The following is a 21,027-nucleotide window of genomic DNA, read 5'->3' as shown; positions in this document are numbered from 1 at the left end:
TTGGGCACACAGGTCAAAGATGGGTGCTCCAACCTGAGCAGCAACAGTGCTGATCCCCAGGCAAGATAAACCAGCAGAAAAAGTCACTTCAGCTTCTTTCTTCGGCAGCAGGAACTTTATGGCAAGAAGAGTAAATTCTGCAGAGCTCACATGGAGCTGCTCCGTGCTACCATGGTATGTGCATCAGGGCACAAGCCCTGGCCAGGGGGTGGTGAGAAACAAGAGCCAAAAGACACAGGATCAGAAGCACATATTGAGTATGTGCAGGGCCCCTTACAGAACTGGGCCACGATGTGTCCAGCAGTGAAGGGACAATTCTCACCCTGCAAGATGTTTCGGGCTCTCAGGGAAAAAAAAAAAAAAAAAAAAAAAAAAAAACACAGCTCACCAAACTCCAAATCACAGGAAAAGCCAAAATTCATAACATTTTGTCAAAGCACCAAATCAGAGAGCAGGGGGGCAACTTACCAGGTCAACTGGAACACGCTTTAATTGAAACCTTTGGAAAAAAGTGTCCTTGTATAAATGGAGATTAATGGACATTTCAAAAGACAACGTTGCTTTAGTCTAACCCCTCCCCTCCCCATTTTCCTTGGTACATTGCCTAATGGATGTGTCAACAATGTCAAAACCAACAAAAACTATTAAAATACACTCATCCAACCAACACCCTCTCTGGAACAGCTTCAGATTTTAATTGATATCTTCTAAAAAACAAATCCTTTCTCAGGAAAAATAAACCACAGCCACTTCAGGGAAAGCATGATAAGATCTGCCCATGATGCCACTGTTTACAAGAGGCATAGGCAGGAACCTAGGTCACTGGGCAGGACCACAGCACCAAACACACTGGAACAGAATAGCACAAAGCATCAGTGATTACCTGATTTCATCCTGGCCCCTAGAGTTTTCACCACCTGGGGCTTTTCTCCTTTTTGAGCAGGCATTTGGCCCCCTGATGCTTGCTGCTCCAGGCCCTGGGATGCTGCCACCCGCCCTGGAGCCAGTCCCAGTGTCGCAAGCAGGCATCCTGGAAAAGGCTCATGGTTCTCCTCCTTCCTGGAAGAAGCACCCGTTGACAAGGCGCTCGGTCTTCCTCTCAGCTCCCACTTGAGCAGTCTGAGGGCTCGTTAGAAAATAGAGCTAATTATGCTTGATGGATAGGGACTGGGGACTATTACTCATTGCTGTGCAGCAGACACCATACAGCACACTGCACAGAAGAATTCAGCTGCAACCACTGCGGCTGCACAGCACACAGCCAGCCTAAGCCTCCACTGCTCCCCAGCAAGAGGCTGCAGGATGGGGAGGGCAAATCTGGGGGCTTTTGGTTACATCGCATTATTGTCCTGACACCCAAAACGAGAGTGGGGCCTTACTGTGGCAGAAGCTGCAGGGCCGCAGAGTAAGACATTGTCAGAAGCAACCTAAGCTCTACAGCAGCAATGAATCTGAGGCAGTTTGCTGGCTGAAAAATCCTTGGGCTCACAATGGCACATAACTAGCATAGGTCAAAGGAAATCACAAGAACTGAGTCTAAAATTCTAAGTCCATGGAAGTATTCCCCCTCAAGGAAAGCAGGGGGTTTCCCAGTTCATGTCATTTTCAATGTTGTCCCACCTTCTCTGAGACTGGGAAAGAATATCCCACCCAGGAGGATATCAACAGTCCAGGCTCCTGCTCAGGCATTTTACGCTTTGCACATGGTTAAGGCTGCAAAACTGTGGAAGAAAGCAACAGAGCTCTGAATAAAACCAAAGCCTCTCAACTCCCACACAGTATTTGAGCTGCAAACAACTCTCTAAGCTCTTCTGTACATGTATAGACCTCAACAGCTTGGAGATTACCTAGCAGGAGGAATTAGGGCTTTTATATTACAGCAGAGGAAGGAGATGCAACAGAATGGGCCAGGGTTATTTAGCACTCGCACTCTGTTTCAGTTCTGTAGACTGCAGGCAGCTTAGCTCAGACCACAGAACGCAGCCTGCTCCAGAAACACCTGCTAAGTAAATGTTCTTGCCCCAGGAAAGGAGAAAAACAAATAGGATCAGCCAGAACAGCGCCTCAGACTCATTCTCTGCAATCACACCAACAGTTCCATCAGTGCAAAGGAGAGAAAAGCAGCATGAGGCCACGGAGGCAGCTCATGGGAAAATGCATCTAAGGAAAGTGATGGTTAACCAGACTGGAGGAGGAAAGGCATGCAAAGCACTCCTCCCCCAGACTGCAGTCAGGAAAATCGCCTTTTGCTTTAGCTCTCCCACATCAGGTCATCTGGGAGCAAGCCCCTGAGGACAAAGACTTTGCCAAGTGTCTGTCTCACTGCTTGCCTTGCAGCAGGTGCCACCACTCCTGCTAAGCACCATCCCACTTAGCAATCCATCAGTGCTTATCTGGCCATGTGGCATCTTAATCTGCTGTCATCCTATCCTTCACAGTGCTGGAGCTGCAGCAAGGTCTGCGGGGTGAGATAAAGGTGCCTTCAGCAGCCCATCACCACAGCCCAGCCCCAAAACTGGGGCATAGAGCGGGGCTAGCTGGTGCCAGAGAGGGATTGCCCCTTGCAGCCCAGCATTGCTGCACCCTGCTCTGCAGCACCCTCAGCATCCACTCCTCTAGCATGCTCATAACCCCCTCTCATGGCAAGCACACAGCCCACTGCACCCCAAGCCCACACAGGAAGGTGTTTCCAGCACCAGAATCCAGTTCCTCTAGATTCCAAGGGCACTTTTGAGGCTCTGCCACTGAAGCAGAGGAGTATCAGTGTTTTGTAGGATGCAGCAGCTGCAGGGAGACAACCAGAGCCTTCTGGGGCAGGGGCAACCACAGAGGAGTGAGCTTTGCCAACAGCACTTCATGGACCACGATCCTACCTTCACCCCAGGAAAGGGAATGCTGTTCCTTGAACTAAAGCCTTGGGAAAACCTTCACCTGTTCTTAAAACAGAATGATTCTGTGGCATAGCTGTTTTACAGCTGGACAGGCTTGCATTGTTCGAGTGCCTGTGTTAGCAATCCACCTCGTAGGTCAAAAACTGCATGAACAGGCTCTGTCTGCCTGCTCCTGACTCAGTTTAGAGTGGCTTTCAAGGATTTACTTAAAGCAAGGTTATATTCTTAGTGCTTTCATAAGCTGCTTGCTCCTTTTGACATAGAACCTGTCCCTCTGCTGTTCTGCTGAGCAGAAGCTGTGCTGGGAGTGGGAGCCCTTGTGCACTGACCCTTCAGTGTGTACACACCTCCCATACCCCTGCTCCTCCCTGCAGGGCCCCACATGGCCCCACACCTGTCCCCTTTCCCACAAGTACTGCAGCACACTGCCACAGTGTTCCCACTGAGCTCACTGATGGGCAGGAGACCTCCCGGAGAAGGGGAGCAAATGTGGGTCCTAAACCAAGCCACCCACCTCCAGGGAACTCACAAGAATTCTGTACTTGTGACATATCTCCCCTTGGCCAAACACTGCTGCAATCAGCCAAGGGCTTTGACTTCTTTTGTGATTTGGGGAGTGCATGCTTTGAGCCAGGAGTGCAGCCAGGGCAAAGCGGAGCCAGCCTGCAGAGCTTGTCCCTACTGGGGGGGACACAGGGGATGGCAGGGAAGCCATTGGACAGGCAGCCTTCCAGTCCAGGAAGGAGAGCATCAGGGCTTGCACAGCACACACTGCAGCCTCCTCACTCCCTAGCAGTACAGTGAGTTCTGGGAGCTCAGCTCACGTTCAGGCTCCAAGACCCCAGCCAAAGCCCATTTGCTTTCTTCTGGACTTTTCACACCCTGGGGCTTGCTAAGGTCAACATGCAAGAAGCTAGCGGCTGCTCTCAGTGCCGCTAAGTCCTTCATCCTCCAACTGCACGAGCAGAGCTGCCAGCAGCTGCTTGAGCACACCAGAAAGCCAAGAGGGGTGGTTTGTCCTGTGTAAGCACCCTAAAGCTCACATATGATATTCATTACAACTGCTAAACTAAAGCCTTTTGCTGTGGGAGGGAAGAGCAACATCCTTCCATCTCAAAGGAAACAAACTTTCTGCAGATAATACTGCCAGCTCATGTGCCTTTCCCCACTCATTTGTGAGAATGGCTCCTCTCTTTTTTTGCAGAAGGGCCAAGCTAGCCTGTAAGTCACACTGATGCCAGCCAAGCACGTGCTCTGTGGCCAAGCCAAAGGTGCAGGAAGGCTGCAGTTACCACACGGGCACAGATCACTCTGAGGCACCGCTGGGCAGTCTGGAGGGGCACAGAAATGAAATAGATCCCCTAAAATAGATGGGCCTCATCACCTATTTAGGAAGAGGAGGAAAAAGTACACAGTCAGCAAAGAGCCAGAGGCTAGGAAGGGCTTTGGATAAAATGAGTGCTGAGATTCTCAGCCCTTCCTGGGCTGGCAATGCACAAGAAGAGGGATGTGGTTCTGCTGCCTCACTACTGTCCCCAGGGTAACATCTGTCCCCAAGCAGGGCAGTTCCCAGGGCCACTGCAAGGGGAAAACCATGGTCGAAGCTCAGGAATGTCCACACTGACAAACAGAAGGGCATGCTTAAGCCAGCAGTTCTCTCTCCTCAGTACCCACCACTGGGAGCAACCCTGCTGCAGTCACAGGCTACGATAAGTGTCATTAACAAGATAAAGAAAACCATCTGTGACCCTAAAAATCAACACATGTTGTTCCCCTGACTCACGCAGGCAGAACAGGCATGGGGACAGACAACGAAGAAGACCCCAGCCCATCTGCAGATTCCCCAGCTCATTTTGTGGGGGCAAGATGCTCATTTTCCTCCTCCAAACCCAGCTGCTTCACCACTCACCTGGAATCCAGCAAACACCTCGTGCTGGGGACCATGAGGGACCAGCATGGAGCATTAACTCAGGTTTGCCATGGGTGGAACTACTGGGCCTTCTGGAGAAGTTCCTGCACCACCGCTGTGTAGCACCAAGGCTTCATCCAAACCTGAGAAGGACACAGAAGAACACAAGACTCACAGCCTGAGCATGCAGGAGCACCCAACACACATGCATATGCTTTTCAGCTTACACCCAGCACGGCAAAGGGCAAGGGCACCCCTTGCAGTGTCCTGGGGTGAGCAGCAGCAAGGCCATGCAGCGTAGACACGGCCCCAGCCACCTGGGTAGGACCAAGCAGCAAACCTGGAAGGATGAGCACAGGGGAGTGAATGAGATCTCAGCTGGTGAGCAGGGCAGAGATCAAGCTATTATTCATCAATGATGGGAAATGTCACCAAAATAGAAGTTTTGGAAGCTTCCAAAATTATTTGTAAAGTGGGGCCAAATTTGTCTAATAGCTTCAGCCAAAATGGGGGAAATAATTAGAAAAACATTGAAATGCATCATTTTTAGTTCTTTTTCTTTTCGTTTTTCCTCTAACTGAAACGTTTGACTTCGGAAATGATGAAACATTTTAGTCGCAGCAGGATCTTGGAGCCTTTGTCCCAGTGAAAGAGGAATGTTTATTCAGTTTGTCACTTATTGACTGAGTTAAATGTCAGAAGGAAATCTCAGTGTTGCTTTTCCATGTAAAAATAAAAATTAACAAAGTACAAAAAGATTTCATCTGCTGGCAGAGGGCATTAGAAGAAGCCAGATAAAGGCACGCACCTTGCCTGCCCAGACCCTCACCCCGCCTTGAAACCACAAGAGAGGACTGAGCCCTTTGGGGTTAGCCAAGGCAACCACAGGGGACAGGTTGGAGGACACGAGCCTCAACCTCACCAGTCTATGGAGCTGCCCCAAAATGGCCCTGGGAAGAGTAGGGTTGAGCATGGTGAAGGCTGGGGGTCTAAAGGGCCACCAGAAAGGTGATTGAAGCCTGCTCAAATCCCCAGGCTCCCAGAAGGAGAGAGTGCTGGGTCCTTCCCCGCTGCCATGCTCACCACATTCCATCTCCCCCATCACGCAGAGCAGCCTCTGCCAAGCACTCAAACTCTACCATGGCTGCTGCCTCAGCCCCTCGCTATTTTAGGGTCTGATTAAAAGATCTGGGGGGCTTCTCCAAACTTTACTAATTAAGGGCTGAGCGTGGGGCTCCAGGGGACTCGGGCTCCCACCACACCCAAGCCAGCCCCAGTCACTTGCACATTTCCCTTGGAAGTCCCTGCCCATGCACCAGGCTTGATGGTGCCAACCCAAGACTGCCCACCATGGCACATTATTGTAGTTTTCTCCCAGGAACCACCACTCTTCTTGCCCTTATTGCAGACAATACAACCCCCAATGGACCCTGAACTCCAATCCCCTTCGGGGGAATTGACTGCCTGTCCCAAAACCACACAGGCCTTGCCCAGATAATGACCTTTAACTATCCTATCCATGGGCCAAACGCTAAGTCAGCGCTCCGAGCAGCTTGTAAAAAAGCCAAGAGAGAACTATAGGAAGAGATATTTTTCTCAACACCATCACACAACTGCCTGCCTGAAGCTTAGCCAAGCCATTTACAACCATTTGAGGAGCACACCCCATTTCCACAGAGTCCCACACAGGTTTTCTTGAGACACTGTGCCATGGGGTACAGAGACCCCCAGGTGCATCCTCAGGATCTGCCAGGCACTGGGAGGAGACCAAGATCTGGTGATTACAGCAAGGAGCAAACTGGGAGCTGGGGATGAAACCAGAGCTGGGAAACATTTAAGCTTTAATCTTGGAAATAGCTTCCTGATAGTAGATTTATGAGCATCAGGAATAGTCTCCTTTGCAAAAGGCTAGAAGGTCTGTTGCATGGGGCTTTAAAAATAAGACTGAATAGAAGAGGAGGCAATAGACAAGAGGAATGGATTTTGCTTTGACCAAAAGATGGATAGGACCCAGTGGCTTGCTCCCAGCTCTGGCTGCTCTGCTCATACATAACCAAAAAAATCTCACACCTGCCTTCCATGACATTTGCCCATACACACAATTAACCAGCAAGGGTTGTCAGAACATTACTGCACTGCTATGAAAGGTATCCAAACAAGTGTCACCAGGCCAAATTTCTATCCCCACTCTCACCCACTGCAGCTGTGGAGATGACATCTCAGGGCTGCTGCAGAACCTCATTTTTCAGCTAACGCCTGGGTGTAGTAGCCAGAACCAGGGGCTTGAAACATCCGACTTTTGTGTGGGAGCCCATGGAAGGTATATTTTCATTAATACACCGTCTTGTTTAACTTGGACGTTGAAGTAGCTGAACTTTTTCTGACTTGGTTACTCTTGTATATATATCACACTTTCCTGTAATCAACCTTTCCTTCTTTCCCTGACTTGGCCTTTTCCAGTATTCTATTGGGTTTTGGTTTGCTCCAAAGCTGCTCTAGTGCTCCTGGGGAATGTTAAGCCCAGCTCTGGCACTTGCTCACCCACGGAAGCAGCCATTCATTCCCCTGCCCTGCTGACAGCCTCAGCACCACCAGAGCACAGCAAAGGGTGAAAGAGCTGAAGCATCCAACAAGCGAAGCACATCCCTGTATTTAGCAGAGATCCCTGACTTCTTCCACCCTGGGTGAGCATCAAGACGCTCAGCTATGTGCAGCCAAGCCCCTATGGCACCACACACAAGTAATCATGCTGCAGCACAGCACGCCCAGCACACAGCACAATGCACATGAAGCTGGCTCCAGCTGGGTGCCCCAGGGGCTGCAGCAGTGCTGGCTGTGCCAGGGGCTTTGTGCTTCTCTCACAGCCTCTACCAGGGTCTGACAAAAAGCTTGCCTGAGGCTTAGCCTCATAAAACCACTGCACCAGTACCCTGAGAGTAGATGAGATGTGAAAGTCTGACCACAGCCGAGAACTGCAAGTCAAAAACACTCTGATTTCAGGCTTGCTGCCCCCAAGAAAACATCAGTGAAATCACTTCATTAATCCCCAGGGCCTCATTTCCTTCCTTCCTTCCCTCAGCCAAGTTGAAGTTTAAAATAGTATTCTACATTCCTCATATTTCTCTCCAAAACTAATTAATATCCAATCAGCTAAAAGTTCTTCTCACAGCAGCTTGTCTCAGTCCTGCAACGTGCCCACCCTCAGCAACAGCCTCAGCAGAAGCACCCTACCAGGTTCCCAGATCCTCCCAAAAGACATTTCTGATGGAACATCTAGAGAGAACTGCATTAAGGCAATAGAAAGCAGAAAAACACCCAAATTAAAGCTCCATGTGCAATTCTACCCGTCCTATGTGCATACACAACCCCTGCATGCCCATAAACACACTGCAGTAATTCCCAAACACCACAAGAACAGCTGCTTGTCACCTGCCCCTGAATGCAGAATCACAAGGTACCTTATTCCTCCTCTGGCTGGTACCTGTGCTCCAGCAGAAAAAAAGCCATGTTCCTGCCAGCTCTCCTGGGCTCCCGGCAAGGAAGAGGCAATTTCTTATTCTGACAAAAGGGTCCAGCAAGGCCCTTGGGCACAGTGCAGGGGCAATGAAAGGAAATGGAGGTGTTCCTGTCTTCATTTAGATTTCACAGATATTTCTCTCCCTTTTGGCAGCCAGGGCTAAGCACAAATCAATTGAGAAGACCACATGGATAACACATTGCAGCTACAAGAAAGGGACTGGAACCTGAGCTGGAAAGGAAAGGAAGCAAAGCCTGCTGCAGGAGAGCTCCCGAGTCATCACCTGATGAAGCATCAAGCCCCACAATACAAGGTATTTCTTATTCAAAGCCCAGGGGTACCATGTGCACATCTGGAGGATTGCAGATGCTTCTTGCATGCAAGGAACACAGACCAAGAAAGAGGCTGTAACAAGTGCTGCAAACACATGGAAAGATACAGCAGCAACATAGGAGGGAGATGTCAAACATGTTTAAGCCTCTGAACTCTCTCTGAACAGAGGCTTCACACATTGGTTTATTTTTAAAGCCTCAACTACCATACCTAGACCAAATGAAAGGGCATAATCCATGCTCCAGCCAGTCTCTGGAGCACCAGCCATGCATGCAGTTAGGGACAGCCTCCTCAGCACAAGTGCCAGGAGCACAGAGCAGCACCACAGGCCTGGGCTGTTTTATGGTGGCTCCAGCCCATGGTGGAAGACAACCCCAAACCCCAGGGACAGAATGGCCTTGTATCATGTTCCACCAACATTTGCACAGCCCAACTGGTGCAGTATTTTTGCAGTATTTTTCACCTCCTCCCACTGACAGCCACCCACAGGCAGCACACCCAGAGCCTCCCCTGGGCCAGCCCCAAGACATGATGAGACCAGGGACACCTCCCCTTGCCATCACCAGCCTCATCCCTCAGGCCGCAGCGGCAAGGTTTCACTCGGGGCTGGGACACGGAACAGAGAAACCTACAGCAAAGCTGGGAGAGACAGTGAGGGCAGAGGCCGCCCTCAATGCTCTAAGAGGGAGCACGGCAGGACCCTACAAGGCAGACAGAGAACCCCCGGCAAGCCCAGAGCCTCCCACCACCTCAAACCTTGCCCCTCACAAGGCCCCCCCTACCCCAACGCAAAGCGCCCAGCCCACCGCAGTGAAAGCGCCCGCGTTCAGCCCGGCCTTTTATAGCCATACCCGGTCACGTGACGCACGTCATCGCCGCGTGAGGCAACAAGATGGCGGCGGCAGGGGTTGCTCCAGTCCAGGCGCGGTGGGTGTGGGACGGGGGCAGCAGCCCCAGGCTCCTGTGAGGGCCCGGCCCGGCCCGGCCCGGCCCGGCCCATGGGGTCCTCTGGGTGGAGTGGGAGTGGGCTGCGGCCCGCGGCCCGCGGGGTCATCAGGGCTTCCCATCTCTGGTGCTGTTTTGTGGAGGCATGGGACCGGGGATGGAGCCGGGGCCGGTTCGGGCTCCTTACTGTCTGTGGCTGCAGGTTCGTCGCCTCCAAGGAGCGGTTCCATGCCTACCTGAGGGCCAGCGGCGAGCATGGAGACGGAGAGCCTGAGGAGGAGGAAGAGGCTGGTAGCGAGCAGAGCGAACCCCCTGCGAAACGAGGGAGGCTGAGTGAGCACGGCCTGGGTGCAGAGAGACAAGAGGGTGCTGGGGAAGGGGAGAAGGTGCCTGCAGAGAGGAAGCGAGCCCGGGGGCAGAACAAGAGCAGGCCATGCATGAAGCCGAACCACTACGAGAAGAGCAGGCTGTGCCCATCGGTAACACAGGTACAAAGTGGGGTCCCACTCAGCTTTGCCCTGGGGGATTTGTTTATTTTTTGGTCTTGGAAAACGTGTTATGGAGGGTTGAAGGCAAACTCCCTGCAGGAAGGTGCTGAGGCAGAACTGCTTCAGTCGACTTGTTGGGAGAATGTGTAACACGGTGAGGCTGAACAGGACAAGGCAGCTTTTCCAAGGCCATAAAGCTAAAACATCTCCTCAAGTACTCAGTATTCCCCAGCGTGTTCCTGAGAGCAGTTCATGGCATTCCCAACATCATCCAGTGCCTGACAGATGCTCACTGCAGTTTTGTCCCCTCTCCAGCCCGGAGTGGACCTAGGCTCACGTCAAGGGTGGTAGAAGGTATGGGCATGCACGTGTGCAGGTGGAGGGCAGAGGTTTTAATCTCCTCTTTTATTATTTCCAGGGCTGTGCAGACAAGTGCTACTTCGGCCCACGGTGCCGCTTCCTTCATGACATCAGTGAATACATGGCCACGAAGCCGGCTGACCTAGGGCACAGCTGTGTGCTCTTTGAAACCTTTGGCAAGTGCATTTATGGCGTCACCTGCCGCTTTGCCAAGGCCCACCTCGGGGATGGCTACCAAAACATCATTAACACAGACCTGACCAAGCAGTGGGAGGGGAAGTCACTGGTGAGAAACAATCTTTCCAAGGACCTCCAGCACCAGCTGCGCAAGAAGAAATTTAGCTTCAAGAAGGCTGATGAGTACCTCTGCAGTCTGGCCAAGCCCCACAACAACAGTGGGAAGGGAGGCAAAGCCCTGGGGTGCTCTGCAGAGGATCAAGAGGGGTCCAACTGCACAACGCCACAGGAAGGCCTGGGAGACACCTCAGAGTGTCTGGTGCTACCAGAGGAGGGAGGAGATCCCAAACCAGCTGCCTTGCAGAGTCCCATCCCCACAGAGGGTGAGGGGGGATATCCCATGAAAACAGCTGGCTTGGTGACAGATGAAGACATTGTGAAGCTGCGGCCATGTGAGAAGAAGAAGGTGAGCGGTGAGAGTTTAGTCACGGGCTGCTGTCTCTTGTATCCCTGTCAACTGGTTGAGATTGTCCTTAGGAAGACAGAAGAGACAGCTGGGTGAGAGGCAGGCAGAGGACAGCTGCCTGGAGACGGCGTTACTGTCATGAGAGGGGAAAGGCATGGGCAGGTGAGCTGTTGGGGCCGTGGTGATGTTACTGGAAGGGTGAGAACTGAGAGGAGACTCAACCCCTTGCACATGAAGGAGAGTAGAAGCTGAGCTCTCAGGGTGGAAATGATCCGCAGGGAAAGCTGGGGCTGGTAGATCTGCGTGTACTGCACGGTGCTCTCCGGCCCAGCATTGCCTCCTTCCCCTCCTCCTCACCTCTGTCATGGAGTCCAGTGTAGCATCCTGCTAAATCTCTTAAATGCTTTGAGTTTTCTCCAAGCTGAACAGTGAAAACAATTGAGCAGTTAAAGTTTCTGTTTTTTTTACTGAAATGTCAGAGAACAGTTGAGGTTCTTGAACAAAAACAGTGATTTTTCTGGGTTTCCACTGAGTTTTCTCAAGGCAGGTGATAAAATCACTGATCGGAATCTCCTCTGGTTTAACCACTGCTGGTTCAGCTCTGCTAACATGCTACTTCATCCCTGGTTATTTTCCAGTTGGAAATCCAAGGCAAGCTCTACTTGGCTCCATTGACCACGGTAGGTAATTAAGTCCTTTCATCAAAATTCAAGTTTACCACATTTGGAGGAGCGAATCTTGTGATTAACCCATCTCTCTGCTGTCTCTTTCAGTGCGGTAACCTCCCTTTCCGAAGGATATGCAAACGCTTTGGGGCAGATGTCACCTGTGGAGAGATGGCTGTGTGCACAAACCTGCTTCAGGGCCAGTCCTCTGAGTGGGCTCTCCTCAAACGGCACCACACTGAAGATGTTTTTGGGGTGCAGGTAACTGCTGTCATCTTAATAGCCTGACAGATAGTATTTCAGTTCTGAGGAGAAAAGCTGCAGCTTGAACTCTTACAAACTGTCCCCCTTTGGTAGCTGGAGGGAGCGTTTCCAGACACAATGACCAAATGTGCAGAGCTCCTGAACCAGACAATTGATGTGGACTTTGTGGATATCAATGTTGGGTGTCCCATTGACCTGGTCTACAAGAAGGTAAGATGTTCTGCAGCATGTCCTGTTTCTGTCAGTAGATACTTGTCTTTTGCCTCATCCCCTGCTACCTTATCTGCTCTTGCCAGTTTGATCCAGAGCTCCCAATTCATTTATGAACTCCAGTGAGGAGGCCCATAAGCTGTTGAAAGAGCAGAGGAGGGTTGTCTGTCTATTCTGTCTGGCAGCAGGCAGAAGCCAGGAGGGAAGAAGGTGTATTTTTTTGTTGTTGAAGCATCCCCTTCATCTGAATCTGGACAGGTTCCAACTCTTAGTTGCATTTCCTAAGTGGAGGGCTGCTCTTTGTGGTGGAAGAAGGTAGAAAGTCTTCACAGTGCCACCTTTCTTTCTCCAGGGAGGAGGCTGTGCTCTGATGACTCGGACCAACAAGTTTGAGCAGATTGTCCGAGGGATGAACTTGGTGAGTCAGAGCACCTGCTACCAGCAGGAGATGAGCTGATGGAGCAACTTCCTGCCCCATCCCGGCCTCACTCTGCCCTCTGCAGGTGCTGGATGTCCCGCTGACTGTGAAGATACGGACAGGGGTGCAAGAAAAGATTAATGTGGCTCATAAAATAATCCCCAAGCTCCGGGATTGGGGAGCTTCCATGGTGACGGTACGGGGTTACTTGCTGTGGCATGAAGATTGTTGGCTGGTGTCTGGGGGAGATCTGCTTGCATATCAGCCTAGAGCACAATGTGGGGGTGACCTTACCCCTTCCCCACAGCTGACTAGCTCTTCCAAACACCTTTGATCATCTGTGTACTACCTCTTAGAGATTTCTCCTAGTACGAGAGACAAATTCAGATGCTCATATATCTAGGACGTTGTCCTAGATTGTCTTGAACCTTGTATCTATTACAAAAGGAGATGGCTGCTGCAGTGCTTTGAAACAGAAGCTTCGTTCAAAGAAGCCTTGTTATGGCAGGGCTGGGGACTCACTTGCATGGGGATGAGTAGTTCCTGGCCACAGTGGATATTCCCTTTCACTGCAAACTGTCACCTCCTGCTCTGGCTTGCAAATAGCCCAGATGTTATCAGAAAGCTTCCAGAGCTTTCTCAGCCCTGCTAACCACTTCTGCAGCCCAGTCTGTTAGCAGCTGGCTGGACTGTACACCTAGAAGAATCATTTACCCCATCCTGTTGGTGTTGCTTTTGCTGAAGCATGTTCCTCCAGTGTTCACATCCTACTATACTTTCTTTGTGGCTTTTGGTGAAGTCTCTGTAACTTCTTTCCCCAGCTTCATGGCCGGTCCAGGGAACAGCGGTACACAAGGGTTGCTGACTGGGACTACATAGCAGAATGTGCTAAAATAGCAAGTCCCATGCCTCTTTTTGGTAGGTGTTGCTGGTTTATTGGGTCTGAGATGTGCTGCAATATCTAATTTCAAAAATATTATTTAAAAAATACACATAACAAAACACAGGCCCCCAAGGACATTCAGCCAGGGGGAGAGGTTGGAGTGTCCCTACCACTGCAGAGGGAGTGAAGTGTGTGAGTCTTGTCCAGCTCAGTTTTGCAGATGTGCTTGGGGCCAGACATGGTGAGCATTGAGCAAAGCAGGAGTGGAGGGGACAGGCAGGACACAAAACAACTTTTCAGTAGGTGCTTTCTCCTGTGGGCACCATGGCACAGACAGTCCCAGAGGGTAGGAGTCGGGAATGTAGAAGAAGAAAGGAGAAGGCTCTGTTCCTCCTTGTAATGGGAACATTAATCAGAAACATTCCTGAGCCTCTAAACATGAGTCCTGGAGCCTCTTTGGACAGTGTGGCTCCTGGACACAGTGTCCATTCTGAATTTTATCCCATGCCTGGATTATCTCATTTTGACTTGCCCTGGTGCATCGTTTTGACCTCTGGCTTCTCTCTCCCTTCTGCACAGGAAACGGTGATATTTTGTCTTTTGAAGATGCTAATCAAGCCATGCAGATGGGTGTTTCAGGAATTATGATTGCAAGGCAAGTGGCTGCACTTCCCCTTTGCTTCTGGGCCCTGTTGATGCAGGAGTAAAAAAAAAATAATTAAAAAAATATCTAAACTAACCCAAAACATGCGAAAAGTTTCCTCTTTGTGTAATTACTCTTTGAAACTTGGTACAGTCAGTGTATCTGTGGGAACTCATAGCAGCTTCCTGTTGAAATTTCAAGTTTTCAAAGTAGCACTGGCTGGCAAATAAGAGCTGGAAAGTCTTTAAGTTGGTTGGCATCGTCAAAAGCATCAGTCACAGGAATAACGATGCACATTTTTTTTTTTGCTGCAGAGGAGCGCTCATCAAACCATGGCTTTTCACTGAAATTAAGGAACAGAGACACTGGGATATTTCCTCCAGTGAGAGATTTGATATCCTTAAAGATTTCACCAACTATGGCCTTGAGCACTGGGGATCAGATACTCAGGGAGTTGAAAAGACCAGGAAGTTCCTGCTGGAATGGCTCTCATTTCTGTGCAGGTAATTGTGCCCAGCTGGGAGAATCTTTTCCACAGTAAGGCCATACCCTTTGAACAGTAGCACACAGTGTCATTAGCATTTATATTTCATTGTAGGTATATTCCAGTTGGATTATTAGAACACCTACCTCAGAAAATCAACGAGCGGCCACCTTACTACATTGGGAGAGACTATCTGGAGACGCTGATGGCAAGCCAAAATGTGGATGATTGGATTAAGATCAGGTAACAAAGCATTGAATTTCACTTAAATTGCTAGGTTGTGACATAGCAGAGCCCCACAAAGTCCGTGTCTGCATGCATCTTCCAAAGAGCGGTGATGACTCCTTCCCACAAGCTCAAGAGGCTGTAAGAAACCAGCAAGGGTTAACTGGTGCTTTAATTGGAGGTTTTAAGCGAGCTTGGAGTTGCCATTCACTCTCTGCATCTGCCTCAGCAGCATTCAGTACCCGCTGCAAACCTAGAACAGCTGACCTCTCTTATGACACACTGTTCATTCTGGGATAGTTGTAGGAACCAATGGAGGAGAGTGCAGTGATGGGACAGCTCAGGCTTTCAGCTCTGTATTTCTGCACTTTGTGCAGACAGGCCTGCTCGGCCAGACTGCACGGATGCCAATCAGGAAAGCAGCCCCCATCCCCAGTTCAGAAGAACTGAGCATATCCCCCATTTTTCAACATCTGATTTCTGAGTTTGTGCAACAGAATGTAGGCAACTGCTTTTCCCCACATCTATGAGACCTCAGGTACTGGCTGGGAAGTGACTTAACAACCTCACAGCCAGCTAAAATGAGAGCTCAGGCAGCACAGCCAGCTGCTATTTCCCATGTCATGGAAACAGATTAACAAAAATAGAGCATGGTTACAAGCTTCTCTATTTTTTTTGCTAATCCTCATCCATTTTGTTAGTATTGGGAACAGCTGCTTAAACCCAAATTACATTGAGTTTTAATCAGAATTTTTAAATGCCATTTTTCAAGCAGAAACTGCCCATACAAGGCTGTGCAAAGCTTTGTAACCTGTGCTCTTTGCAGGGCCATGCAATCCTGTGCTCTTTGCAGGGCCATGCAATCCTGTGCTCTTTGCAGGGCCATGCAATAGACACTTACAGCCATAAGAACTCAAAATTTTGGATCAGATTAGGTTTATTCATTAAAGCTCGTTTAGGAGCTGCTAAGGAGATGCTAACCCAAATCATGAGTCCTCCAAGCATACCCTGTTCTGCTTTTGAGCTGTAGATTCACAGTTTCTCATTATAAATTATATGCCGTGCTGGGATACTCTCTGCTGACATGTCTTATGGAAAGTTTTAGTGATGCTATTTTGAATGAGCATCCAGGAAATATGTTAAGCCTCCTTGACTATAAAGAAAATTACTCTGCACTGAAAACACAATGTGGGTTCCAAAGTGTGAAATAGTTGAAGTCTTAAGCTAGGATAAGTTGCAATAGCACTGGCTTACCTCATTTTAGGATCCAACCGTAATACTTTTTGGCATTAACAGAGTTTTGGCTCTGCACGAGCACAGCAAGAGGTGGGGAGGAGCTTCCAGGGGCTTGTGTTGATTCTAGGCATGTGGTTGCCAGCAGTGAGGCTGGTATTCAGGTCACCAAACCTAGAAACCCATTTTGGCATCTACTCTCAATGACTCCCCAGCAGCAAGGGCATTGCCAATACCTGGAGCTTGCATCCCTCCAGTGCCATGGTTCAGGGTTAAAGCTTAGTGCTAGGGCCAGGTGCATGCGGCATTACTTTACATTTTCAGGAGGGTAAAAGCTTGATTTGGATACATCTGGCTGTAGTAACCGTTGCTGTAGAGCCAGGGGGCCATGCAGGTGAGTAGCGGTGGCTCTGCTGTATTAATCTTACTTTTTTTTTTTTTCCTTCAGTGAGCTGCTTCTGGGACCTGTACCTACCAACTTCACATTCTTGCCTAAACACAAGGCAAATTCCTATAGATAGGACTGATGAGGCTGTTTCCTATGGCATCAAGTCAAGAGAAGGCATTAACATGGTGTGTGTTGCAGAACAGGTTGCTCAGCTACGCAAAGAAATGAAGTTTTATGTTTTTAGAAGTGTGGTTGCTTTCTTGCCCTGAGCATTGTTGCCTGCCACAAGTTGCACAGCAGATGGCCTTGCACTTGTGTAGTCTTGCAGTGAGAGGTGCCTTACTGACAGAGAGCAATCTGTTTAATTAACAGGATACAGGCCAGGAGAGATCTTCGGCCTCCAGTTCACAGTGGGACTTGTCCCAACCACCCCACCCCACATGCTCTTCACGTTGTGGGAGCAAGAGGCCTCTGTTCCTACCAGGATATCCTTGGTAGTGCCAAATCCTTTGTGTAGGGGGAGGGAATGAACTGACACAATCCCCACGGTTCCTGTAGAGCACAAGAGCGTGCTAGCATCTGATGTTGTGCGGAGTTCTATCCCTTCTTGGGAGCAGGCACAGGCACTTGCCATTTCTTGAATGTCAAGTGCCTGGGGGGAAGTATGGTGCCTCTGAGGGCTTTGCTGGGAGAGGGGGATTCAGAGCTGCTGTTTTTCCATCACAAATTCCCCTTGAGCAAAGGATGAATGAAAGCAAGGCGAGTGACACCGCATACATGACCTTCCCTAGCTCCCTCAAGGTCTTTCTCTAGGTTTGGATCACTTGAACAAATGCAGCACGTGAAGGCTGCCAAGCACAGAAAACAGCCACAAATGCACTTGCTCTGTGGCTTGAGGACTCACTCCACAGATGCAGCTTATCAGTGAGGGGCAGCCACAAGCCAAACAGCTCATGTCTGTGACAGCTCAGCTGAAGCAGCTTGTTCCTTTTCCTCCTAAAAAGCCTGCAGCTCACACAAGGTAGAGTCAAGCACCACAACAGTGGGCATTTCTTTCATGCTCAAAGAGCATAGCTGTTCGAATGAACTTCCTGAGCAAGCAGCACTCAGTGGTTTTCCTGGTGGTGATGAGCGATGTTCACATGTTGCTTGGCATCACTCTGCCACCAAGGAGCTCTGGCAGAGCTGAGATTCAGGGCTCACAGGGCAGCGGAGCACATGGGCAGGAACACACAGGCCCCATTAGCTTCCCCAGGGGTACAGCCTCACTGGAGAGAAGGAAACAGAATGGGACCTCCAAAAAATTATTTTAAAAAGCTACAGCTGCAAAATTTAAGACAGGCCATCCCCACAAGGTGCCTTGATCTGGGAGCACATAGGGAGCAGACACATTTAGGGGCAGTGGGTTCAAGGGCAGGGACGGTGGGAGGACAGGTGGCCTGTGGCAGAGCCCAGTGCTACTGGGCAGCTTTCCAAGGCAGCTCTTGCTCAGCTGACGCTTGCACACTGTGATGCCAAGGCTTGTACCAAAAGTCATTAAATTAATGACATACCTGTCCGAGCCTACATGGGAAATCTGTGCACCCATGCGTCTGACGGTCTCTAGGCACACCGGAGGGTAGAGGCTGGGCAAAGTGACAACAGACTTCTTAACCCAACGTCCCTCTGTGCCAGGCAGCGAACATTCCCACCTGCCCCACAACACCCTGGGACCCCAGATGGGGCTCCACACACAGCCCCAGATGTGCACAGCCCTGCAGTGGGTGCAGCACCCAAAGGACCCACTAGGGCATCCCAAGCTCTGCCTGGTTCACCCTCAGCAGCCCACAGCCCCGGGCACACAGGCTGTGACAATGCCTTCTTTTGTCTTTGTTCTGCAGCAAAACGTTTGCTTCTCAACAGGGGCTTCATTTGGGGTACATGTGTTCACAAGCACATTGGAAAAAAAAGGGGGGGTGAGGGGGGGGAGGAAAAAAGAAAAAAGGCTGCACGAGAAGGGGGAATAAACAGCATCTTCAGAAACATCTTCCAGAAGAGAGTGGTTACTGTTTCACAGCCCGTTTACCAACAACCTTGAGCACCCGTGGGTTCTCACAGGGCAACAGCCCCCCCCAGCACACCCAGGCAGGGGAGGACCAAAGCTCCCAGCACCGCAGTCGTCCCCCGCCAGCCGTACCTCCCCCCCCCCAAAAAAAAGAAAAAAACGCAAATGCAGGGAGAGGAGACAGCGGCTCCAGGGCGCTGTTGCTGGGGGTTTCACGAGGATTTCAGCAGCTGTGGGCAGGGCGAGCGCTCCATCTCCCGGCCGCGCCGCGCAGCGCCTGCACCCAGGGTGAGCCCTGCCGGGCCATGGGTGCCCTCTCGCCCGCTCCACCCCCCATGTCCCGGACCTTACCAGGCTGTTCCTGTCCTTAGCAGCCCCACGCTATCCCCACGCATCCCGCCGCAGTCCCCAAAGGAGGCTTCCAGGCTGCTCCGGGCTCTATTTCATAAAGGCAACAAGCCCCAGGCTCTGCCCCATCAGGACCCTACAACTGCCTGCAGGTGTGGGGGCACCGCAGCCCGATTAACCCTCTCTCTTCCTGGGGGAGCTGGGGGGTGGGGTTAGAACACGGCAAGCCCTCACATTCCTTCCTAGGAGACCCTCAAACAGAAGCAGCCAGACCCAGAGTCGTTATCGGCCATGGAGCCGCCAGCCCCACGGCACCCACTCCCTGGCCACCAGCGCCCCCAGGCACCGTGGCTCCTTCAGCCATTCGTCCTCACCGAAAACTTCTACCCTGCAGGTAGGGTCCGGTCCTGCATCCCGCAAACTTTGCAGCCTTTCCTCCATTGCATCCTGCCCTCCTCCTTGTGCCCCTCATGCCCCCACCCTGGTTCGGGAGGTGACTGATGGCGGTTCCTTGTCTCTCTCTCTTGCAGGTTTGCCTAACCCCAGGCCGGAGCACCCCTTCCAGGCACCCCCTGCTGTGGTGGCACCTGGTACACCCCGGGCCCCCCCCCCAGGTTTGGTGTCCCTTTGTCCCCTGACAGCATATGGGTTCAGCAAGCCTGGGGCAGCCTAGGGAGGGAGGAGAGGGGGATGTCCAAGGAGCACCCCCCCCCCAAACTTCTACAGCTCCCACCCGACCCCACAGGTTTCCAGATGGCTCCGTGCGGCTGCTTCTTTGACCCCCGTGTCTTCCACATAGAGTGGACCACAACCAACCTCCCTTCGCCAGCCACCTTCACGCTCGTTGGATCTGCTTCACTGCCTGGCACTGCTCCACAGGGTCCCCAGAGCTGCACACCCCCCCCAGCCTGGGTGCCCCCCCTGCTCTTCATGCCCTATGACCCTCAGGGGAGAGTGGCAGCCCCTGCCCCCCCAAGTGCTGCCACCATCCCTCCCCAGGTTCCAGCACCTGGAGGGGAAGCTCCAGCAGATGAAATTCTCCAGCACAGCTGACCCCACAGGGGTACCCATGGGTGGGGGCATCCTCCTGGGCAGCGATGTCCCCAAGGACAGCAGCATCCCCCTGAATGGTGGCAATGCAGCCCTGGGCAAATCTGTCATTCCTGATACCCAAGCAATGGGGGATGCCCCGGAGAGCCCAAGCACGTCACTGCCCGAGGAGGTGCTGCTGGAGGAGGCCATGAGGCTCTTTGACTGTTCCCTGGGGGCAGGGGAGGGCAGCCAGGACAGTCCCAGCAGCGTTCCCATACCCGAGGAGCCCAGTGACACCAACAGCTCCAACCCCTGCTACGACATCAGCTCACTCTGGCTGCCCGAGGAGATGCTTTCCTCTGACTACAGCATCCCCGAGGCCTCCAATGCCATCCTGAGCATGGAGCACCTTGAGGAGATCAGGCTGAACCCAGAGGAGCTGCAGTATGACCTGCCATTACTGCTGTCACCACAGGACAACACATTTCATCCCAAAACCAGGCTGGAAAAGCGAGGGAAAAAACGGCAGAACAGATCATTGCCAAAAAAAGGCAGCAAGCGCAAAGCCTCCGCAGCCAGCGCTGGGGTGGAAGGGCAGCACTAGACCCATTGTAGGGGTGGGAGGGACAAGGATGAAGGGGATAAGGATGTAGTTAGTAGGTTAGATTTTGTCTTTTTTTCCCCATATTAAAAGTTAATTATTCAGAACTGTATGGGACTCCATGTCTGTGGGGGTGGAGGAAATGCAGAGGCACCAGGAAATGGCAAAGAGGTACAAAATCAACACTGAGCCCCAAACAAGAGCCACCAAACCATCCCCAGGATGAAGCCATCACCAGCAAGGCAGACAAATGTAGCAGGTGGCCCCCAGTCCCTTTGGGGGAGGGGCTCTTTGGTGGGACAGACGGGTCCATGCAGGATTCACAAACACAGCCCCACATGGGAAGTAGCATTCCCAGGCCTGCACTAAGCCCCTGGAATGAGGACAGGAGACAGAAAATGCTGTACTGCCTTCACATTGAGCACAGCCAGCATCCCCTCTCATAGGGGCAGGGTCAATACAAAGCCCTTATAAACCTCAGACTAATTCCTATTCTTGGGTCC

General features: G+C 51.3%; 2 protein-coding genes and 1 long non-coding RNA gene across 9 annotated transcripts in view; 2 read left to right on the top strand and 1 right to left on the bottom strand.

Annotated features, from left to right (window-relative positions):
* The window catches only part of LOC118179195, a 44,669-nt gene extending 25,631 nt beyond the window's left edge, over positions 1–19,038 (bottom strand). For 3 of the 6 annotated variants that reach the window (XR_004756386.1, XR_004756387.1, XR_004756385.1), the window contains exons 1-2: positions 5,028–5,148; positions 4,801–4,943 (exon numbers count right to left, since the gene is read on the bottom strand). This is a non-coding gene — a long non-coding RNA (uncharacterized LOC118179195). Of the gene's footprint in view, positions 1–4,800; positions 4,944–5,027; positions 5,149–8,934; positions 8,941–9,456; positions 9,563–18,894 lie in introns of those variants that run through there. The other 3 variants (XR_004756389.1, XR_004756390.1, XR_004756388.1) reach the window with 3 other exon arrangements.
* Positions 9,446–16,745, top strand: DUS3L (dihydrouridine synthase 3 like). Of its 2 annotated transcripts, XM_035348345.1 has the most exons (13): positions 9,446–9,577; positions 9,798–10,083; positions 10,502–11,086; positions 11,725–11,766; positions 11,860–12,012; positions 12,109–12,225; positions 12,578–12,643; positions 12,729–12,839; positions 13,465–13,561; positions 14,106–14,181; positions 14,484–14,672; positions 14,768–14,896; positions 16,560–16,745. In XM_035348345.1, exons 1-13 carry the CDS (start codon positions 9,543–9,545, stop codon positions 16,630–16,632), a joined length of 1,959 nt encoding a protein of 652 aa, XP_035204236.1. In that variant the 5' UTR covers positions 9,446–9,542; the 3' UTR covers positions 16,633–16,745. The 2 variants fall into 2 exon arrangements, with proteins under 2 accessions (XP_035204236.1, XP_035204237.1); XM_035348346.1 differs by lacking the exon at positions 16,560–16,745 and having other exon boundaries at positions 14,749–14,890.
* A 120-nt stretch (positions 19,039–19,158) lies between the features above and the next one.
* Positions 19,159–20,549, top strand: PRR22 (proline rich 22). The gene is given in 4 exon segments (XM_035348347.1): positions 19,159–19,285; positions 19,422–19,505; positions 19,637–19,869; positions 19,871–20,549. Coding segments are annotated over 4 exon segments (1,077 nt in total). The 5' UTR covers positions 19,159–19,182; the 3' UTR covers positions 20,528–20,549.
* Positions 20,550–21,027: the final 478 nt, after the last annotated feature.

This window comes from Oxyura jamaicensis, chromosome 28 (genome assembly GCF_011077185.1).
Source record: "Oxyura jamaicensis isolate SHBP4307 breed ruddy duck chromosome 28, BPBGC_Ojam_1.0, whole genome shotgun sequence".
Classification (NCBI taxonomy): Eukaryota; Metazoa; Chordata; class Aves; order Anseriformes; family Anatidae; genus Oxyura; species Oxyura jamaicensis.
This window is presented reverse-complemented; position numbering and strand designations above follow the sequence as displayed.